At 30.9% G+C, this 8,519-nt stretch overlaps 1 protein-coding gene across 1 annotated transcript; it reads left to right on the forward strand.

Moving 5' to 3' along the window:
- Positions 1-81: 81 nt before the first annotated feature.
- On the forward strand, positions 82-7,500 carry LOC134256348 (fibroleukin-like). The gene is made up of 5 exons (XM_062738995.1): positions 82-263; positions 5,490-5,641; positions 5,821-5,917; positions 6,268-6,432; positions 7,142-7,500. The coding sequence occupies exons 1-5, from the start codon at positions 182-184 to the stop codon at positions 7,396-7,398; spliced, it is 753 nt and encodes a 250-aa protein (XP_062594979.1). The 5' UTR covers positions 82-181; the 3' UTR covers positions 7,399-7,500.
- Positions 7,501-8,519: the final 1,019 nt, after the last annotated feature.

Raw genomic sequence — 8,519 nt, forward strand, 5'->3', positions numbered from 1 at the left:
AATGGTCGGCTTCTTAGCTTTATCTAAAGCGACCATTATTTCTCACAAATATAATGCAAAACTTGAGCTGAATGATAAAATATCAAACTACGAGCTTTTAGAAGAGCAGAATTCTCATTCCTTGAGCGAGTGCGCCGCGATATGTCAACGGGAGTGCGTCGTCTTTGGTTTTAACCCTGAAATGAAAAAATGTCGTACCCACAAGAAAAGATTAACGTCTGGGATGTCTGATGAGGCCGGTTGGAGATACTACTCGGATAACGGTATGTACATCTGTTTTTTTTTTGTTTGCTTCTTTGGTTTCTTTTTAGGTTCCTCTCGAAAAGACACGATTTATATTGACAATTCTTATAAGTGGTATAAGTGTATTTTCAACATAATTAGTAATAATATTCATTTAAGCTTTATGACAAAGATCATTCTACGCCATTACGCAGCACAGCACAGTTAAGGTTACAAAAAGGAGGCGGAGCCTTATTTGTACGGTAAAACTTGACTATGACGTCATACACAACATTTCTTTAAATTACCACAAAATGACTTTATCTGCTTATTTAACCAGGAAGAAATCCTCAAACTACATAAAAACTTACTACAGTGTGTAGTTTTGTCGTTAGTTAAATCCCACATAACAAGTTATAAACAAGTCACTGATCGCAATATACTTGTCAATATGACGTCGTTTCTTACAACGTGACGTAGTTTGTATGCAGTGAGAGACAGATCAAGTAATATTTTCTCAACAAAATATGTATTCTCTAATTAAATAAAATATTATTTACAGATATTCTATGGGCCAATAACTTGAATTTAATGTCTTCTTCACTATTTTATCAATATATTATCTGTACATTACGTATTCAATTGACACTGCCGTATATTTGTATGCAAGTACATCTGAGGGTAATGTGGGGGTCTTAATAAATCGATCTAATGCAAGGGCATACACTCTATGTATCAAAGTAAGCTTTTATATTTCAACTATAGAACTGTTAAGGTATTTGAGAAGTGCTGCGATCCTGGTGAAATCTTAAAAACAATTTTATTATATCAATATTTCATGCCGCTGACCAGCAAAAAATATAGCATTCGGTCATAAAAGTATAATTTTAGCAATAAAATTGCAGAATTTAGACAGGATCGCAGCAAGTTTTAAAAACTAAAATGCGTGTTGAAAATATTTATATACTAAACTTGGAAATTTAACTTGGTTATGCCCTTGCACTAGTGATATTTATTTGTAACATCAATACTTCAAGTCAATCTGCTAAAATCGCGTGACTGCCGCATCACGTGACTAGTCTAAATATAAAATATTATCGTCCTCGATATGTAGCTATTAATCATAATTACAATTATCCTATATAAATAATGTACTAAAAATAATTGCCATCCCGATTACGAATATATTTTTAAATACAAAATTTAGTCGATATTTCCACTGCGCACCTTAACTGTACTGCGTAGAAAATTATAGCTTGTAATTAACTAAAAATTCAACGAAAAAAACTCACTTTAAACTAGTTTCTCGAAATTACTACCTTGTAAACAGCTGTCCTGAAAGCGGAGATGTGAATCATGTGCCATGGAGGAGTAAACATCCTCTGTCGATCGGTCAGATCCACCGTATGTCCCCTGTTCTGATCTGGAACACGGGAAGTTTTAGGACGATTCATTGTAAAAATGTAGAACTTACAATCTGTAAAAAACGTCAGTCTAAATTTGATAGGATAGACTGTTTTGGAAAACATGGTCATTGTATTGACCTTAGAATTTACGAAATGTTAAATTTCACATAGATTATATCATACAAAAAAGAAGATATAATGATTTTACAAAATTTTTGACATTTTTTTTATGATCCAAATGGTTTATCATCTGATATACAAATGCATTCCTACTTAACATTTCTTTAATCAACAGAGTATTGAAAATACTTAGTAGTTGTATTTTATTTTAAATACTTTTAATTGTGTCATAAATAATAGATTTGTAGCAATTAGAAAAAAAAGAAAAAAATGATTTTAGATAATGGGGAACAGTTTAACCTAGTCTGCATTGTACAAAGGCAACTTAGCCACATATGATCCACATATGAGTATCATATGATTCTCATATGATTGGTTTCATATGAGTATCATAGAAAAAGGGCATCATATGTGAATCATATGAAGCAAATCATATGATTTACATATGATCCACATATGTGAATCATATGAAAATAACTTCATAATATGATTTGCATATGAATGGTTTATGTGTTTGTCAAGCCATTTACATATGTGAATCATATGAAAAGTGTATCATATTTAAATCATATGAAACAGTTATATGCGTTCTCTTTCAATATTTTTTTACATTATTGTACACATTTAAAAATCAGATATTTCTGCTTTAGATGAAAATTCATTACATTTCAATGATCTATCTTCATGGGTTAAATATTTGAAAATATCTTATAATGCTTACACAACTTTTTTGATAAAATTATTTTCATCAAGAGAAATAACTTATTTTTCACAGTGTACATTCTAAACAAGAACATATACAAACAAGTCAGTAGCATTTGTTGATACATGTATTCAACAGGCTTGAGGTAATGCTAATTGTAATGGTAATAATTTTTTATATTGTCATTATGACAATTGAATTGAATTTTGCAAGACAATTACACTATTGATAGATATGCTTCATTACAAAAATCATAAAAAGCAATTTTGACAATTGAATTTGGAATGTTCAAATAGTATATATTAATTCAAATTGCCAAAAATTAAGTAGATTCTGACACAAATGGGCAGAAAAAACAGACTTTGTGATTCCAGGAAATCCCGGACTTTGTTGGAAAGAATATAACAAAGTCTATTAAACAGTGTGTAGTTACCTTAACTTTTAAGCAAGCCTTGGATCTTAGGATTTTTTCTTATGAGGGGCTGACTGTATGTTGAACCTGTAAAACAAATATTTACACAGTAGATATTTTCTAAGCATTACTAAATCTTAAACTACAAAAAAGAGAGGACAAGTTTGTAGGTTCTCAATTGTCTTAAATATCTTACAATTTTCCTGAAACTAGGTTCTCTAGTGTTGGAAAAAATTATAAATGTCAGTCAATGAATACATAGTATATAAATGGTGCCTGTTTGGAGGGTAACAGTTGAAATTGACACCCCAAGGAAAACCATAGTCAACTGACGTGTCAGCGGAGGTTGACAATGGTTTTCCGAGGGGTGTCAATTTCAACTGTTACCCTCCAATTCAGGCACCATTTATTTTATTATACTGAATGTCATTTTTGAGAAAAAAGATGTCTGAAAAAAAATCGTCGATTGTCTTTACGCTCACGTTTATAGAAAACTTTCAAACTCCCCGCTACTTCGAAAAAGATTTACTAACCTCTTTATTGTTAATTTGATATTCTAAGAGTCCTTTATCATCTAAAGTTTCGTTATCTAGCACTCGCAAGCATGTTTCAACTGTCGTTTGTTGTTTTTAAGTAAGCTACATCAGACGCAAGCTTTTATTTACATTAAGTTTATTTTGGTTCTTTCAAACGCGCAACTGACGTATTGAGAATTCTACGGTGAACTCTACGCGCATAATTTCCATGCATGTGGCATTACCGTTGCCACGTGTGTTGCTAAGGCTGAGGGTAATAGAACGGTTTGTTAACTGCGTTTAAACCAATCAGATTTTAGTATTCAACATGAAAGTATAATAAATGTAAATATTCAATGGATTAGCTATCTGATGTCCTTTCAACACATAGTCACATGCACATGTACAGTATTTGCACCTTGAAAGTTGCCACTGTTATTATTAATTTTTTGCTGAAATTCAAAAATTCAATTTACCCCCTGAAATTATTGTAGAGTTTCATAGCTTTTAACGCAAGAAAATTCTATTCATACTTTCCATATTTTAAAAGTGCATTTGATAAAAATGGTTTCATAATGTAGAATAAAACTTCTATATTATTGAGTTGATTTTTTTATTTATATTTGATGAAGCCGGGTAAACAATGTAGAATTATAAAGGAACGAAAAAAAAATTATCAAGAATTATTTTGTCATAAAGGAGTCATTACAGATGTACACTTTGATTTTTTATTGCAATATTTTTACCTTTAATAATGTCATGATGAAATCGTCTGTCAGAATCAGCTTCAGGATCAATCGCCAGTCTTATCAGCTTTGGGTTTCTTGGACTTCTTAAAAAAAGCAGCACTGTGACATTGAACTCAAGTTGTTGAATGCATCTATAGGCATTAAAAACAAACATTTGTCATTAAGTTGATGAAAGAATTGATTTGATAACGATCTCAACATATAAAACTGCTATACAGGTTTCTACTTTCACTTTCAAATCAGTACGTAAGAAAAGTCAAAACAAAAAGAAAACAAAGTAATGCCTTTAGCCTAACATATAAATTGTAATGTTTACATCCATTCAGAAACAAATTTATCCAAAATACTTACAGATCACTAACATTATGTAGGTTTGCGAAATGCATTAAGTTAACAATTACAAGTGATGAGAGTATTATAAAAATTATAAAAATAAGTTCATACGAACCTGTTACCGTAATGAAAGGATATTTAAACAATATGAATTAAAGGGTCTAAAAAAATTGTTAGGAGATAACTTACTTTTTCCATAACCCGTCAAACATGACGTACACTTTCATCCGATAAAAGTCAAAACCGGTCCGGAAAAAAATACGGAATTATTTTGATTTTACTCAAGTAATAAACCAAACCCAAAAGATTTGAAATAAAAAGCAAATTTATTTATTCTTCATGAATTTTATTTGGGAAATGCATTATTAAAAAGACAATTGTGAAAGTTTTTTTTTATGAGGGGGGGGGGGGTTAAACAGAGTAGAACTATACATAAGTAATTGCTAGAAATTCTCTATCATTAATAAGCATTTAAATCACTATTTTTGAAATTGCAATTTTACTTGCATATACCAAGGGCAAATAGTGCACACATGTTTCATATGATTTTCATATGATCATGGTTTCATATGATTCTCATATGATCACTGTGAAAATATTCATTTGATTTTTACCTGAGTATATCAAGGGCAAATTAGTGAATACGTTTCATATGATTCTCATATGATCAGTTTTATATGATTCTCATATGACAACTGTCAAAATTTACATATGATTCTCATATGTAGGGCCTTAAATATGAGAATCATATGTAAATATAATCATATGATATACATATGTGTAATCATATGATTCTCATATGATTAGCCACATATGATTCTCATATGATTGTATATACATATGATTCTCATATGATCCACATATGATCTTCATATGAAAGGCAATGCATATTTGGATCATATGTGGCTAAATTGCCTATGTACATGTAGTTAACATTTTAGCTTCAACAATTAACATTTATATATAATGAAGGCATTATATATCCTCTGATTTCTTGTACAAACGCATATGATCTCGGCATTTTTTTAGATTATGTTTTCTCTGCCATGCCCAAAGATTGTAACGAACTTTGTGAAGAAGGACAAGCTACTACAGGGGTGTATGATATATACCCCTACAGTACACTAACCATTCCAATAAGTGTATACTGCGATATGACGACGAAGGGTGGGGGATGGACGGTATGTAGTTTTTTTTAAATCAAAAGTACATAATATGATTATATAATATATATATATTTTACATTGTTTCTGTTGTTTTAAAACTGTAAAATAAAAATTATAAATATTTTGAGTTTATATCATAATAATTGACTGTTCCAAGCAATAAATTGAATTGTTACGCATGTTAATTTTCAAAGGCCATTCAGAAACGCGTAGATGGATCCGTGAGCTTTGACAGGAACTGGACGGAATATATAAATGGTTTTGGTTCACCAGAACAAAATTTCTGGGTTGGTAAGTATAAATCGCTTTCAAACAAGAACTTCTTATTCCTTCAAAATTTTGAGGATAAAAAAATCTTGTTGCAAGTAAAAAATTATAAAGCATAATAAAAATCTGAATTTAAAACTAGGTAATACATGTTCTAGGACTTTCACATTTCGTGTTAAATCTATATCTCAAATGATTAGAAAAAAAAAGAAGAAAATCATATAGCAACATATTTTTATGAGACCAAATTAAGCATTATTGTCTACAGCTAACTGACATAATCTGATTTTTAACTACGGTACATTCATATTTGTAATAGAATTATTTGTATTGCCATGGACTTTTAAGCTAATTTCAAGTATATCGTAATACAGGAAATGACATAATCCATCAATTAACAAAAGAAAAATCATCCCTATATGTGTCCATAACTCTCCAGAATGGTACAACGCTTTATGAAATGTACGACGGATTTTCTGTCTCCAACGAAGCTGGAAAATATCAGCTCTTTCTTGAGGGACCTGCCACGGGAACCTTAGGTAAGCGTATTCACATTAAGTTCTTTAAATTAGGTTCAAATTACTATACCTACCTTCCTGGTCCTTGTTGCACTCGGAGGCACATTTGGCAAGGACGCAAATTACGCATTTTATCATAATAATACTTTTCTGTATTGAAAGATTATTTAGTTATGAGGAAAAAGAGAAAGGTACGCTTTTTTCTGATATTCTGTATACGTTTTTGATTCCACGCTAATTAAACATGATAAATATTTCAAAATATCATTTGCAGGTACAATTCACGAATTCCGCTATTATTTAATTTGATATTGTCAGTAGTTAAAATTTCAAATTATATATTGAAGTACAAAAACCATTATGTTAAATCTATTTTCACAAACAAATCTAGGAAATTTATTTGCTCAACCATTGTTTTTGAAATTGGCCTTCCTGATAATTTTTAATAATTCACATTTTATCTACTACTTAAAAAAAGAAGCTTACAGAGCGTAATTTATCTATAATATTGACATCTTCACGAAAATTTGTTGTTCAAAGAAAATTAATTTATCGGAAACATACTCAAATTACAAAAGCCAAATTCAAAATACCTCAACTTGATTCACATTAACTATACCTTTCTCTATTAAATGAAAATCTTTTATGATTAAGAATTTTTAGATCAGATACATAATCAAATTTTAAAATTCGAAACACCTCAACGCATTCTTTTTGTTTAATACTACAGGAGACAGTATGTTAGACACTGGTTATGGTAATGACGATCTGTCCGGGATGTCCTTCACCACCCCAGATAGGGATAATGACAGATGGAGTGATAATAACTGTGCTGCTTACTGGAAAGGAGGCTGGTGGTTTAACTGGTGTCATCAAGCCTATCTAAACGGTGAATGGTCCCCGGGGTACTGGTACAGACCATGGTATCCCACAATAGAGTGGGGGACATCAGTGAAGGGGACCACCATGATGATCAGACGTCACTAGGTAAACATCATTAAATCTTAATAACAATTTGTTTTTCTTTTTGTATCACTGTGAAAATTTCAAATGATTATAAGAGGTTTTTCAAAGTAAAAAATGTTCTTATTTCTGTGAAACATTCATTTAATTCTACTTTTTCTTAACAGACGAAAGATCGTCCATCAATCAGATCCATTTTAATTCAAGAGACGGATTTAAATTATCATTTATCATGGTTTTTTTTTTGTAAAATTGTTTGACATCAAAGTACTAAACAAATATGTTTTCAGTAAAGAGGGGGCTGAAGGATCATGTAAAAGAATAAATTATTGTGATTTTGCTCTACTGAATGTATTCAGTAAAAGATGTACTTTATATGTGTTGTAATAAATTTGAAATTGGTAATATTTCGTTGTTATTTACAAAGATGTCTGAACGGATAATTAGGATTAAAATTGCTTTATAGTTAAAGCCCTTACAGTGGAACCTGTTTAATCCGACATGTTTGCAATACGTTTTACTGTGATTTCTGCCATTCAATTTCATTTCTCATTTCTACTTATTCCATGATCTTTACACGCAGCAATACTACACCTTGTTCATTCCGACACATACTTTTAGAATCTACGCCCGTGCATGTCAGATAAGACAGGTTTCATTGTATTAAGGATATTAAGATATTTATTTAAAAAGTTATAAGGTATATTCTGTGTTCGTGTTTTGCATTATAATACGTCTAAGATTATACTTCTCTTGACAAAATACCCCTAGCTTTTTCCATCCATTCAGTATTTCTAATGGATGAGCATTGAATTATATTAAACTACTATACAAAAACAATTTAAGTACCAGTCCATATAAAAATCATGCAAAAGGTGATTCACTCAAGTTCTCAGAATTCAATGATTTTCCACTCAAAAATTTCTCTTGCTCTATGATCCATGTATGTAAAATAAAAAATGTTTTGGATCATGGTTACTATGGAAACCTGGTCAAAGTAATTTCCTTGGCATTAGCCAATTTTTCCGGGTAAAGGCACAGAGTGCAGTAAATCTGCAGAAGATTGAGACACTCAGTTCTTTCCTATCAAAAGGAACCTAGTCTAGAAACACGGTGCAGTAACAATATCCAATCCACGTCTCTAG

The sequence above is a fragment of the Saccostrea cucullata genome, unplaced genomic scaffold (genome assembly GCF_032062105.1).
Source record: "Saccostrea cucullata isolate Sc308-1 unplaced genomic scaffold, CSIRO_AGI_Scuc_v1 ctg16920, whole genome shotgun sequence".
Classification (NCBI taxonomy): Eukaryota; Metazoa; Mollusca; class Bivalvia; order Ostreida; family Ostreidae; genus Saccostrea; species Saccostrea cuccullata.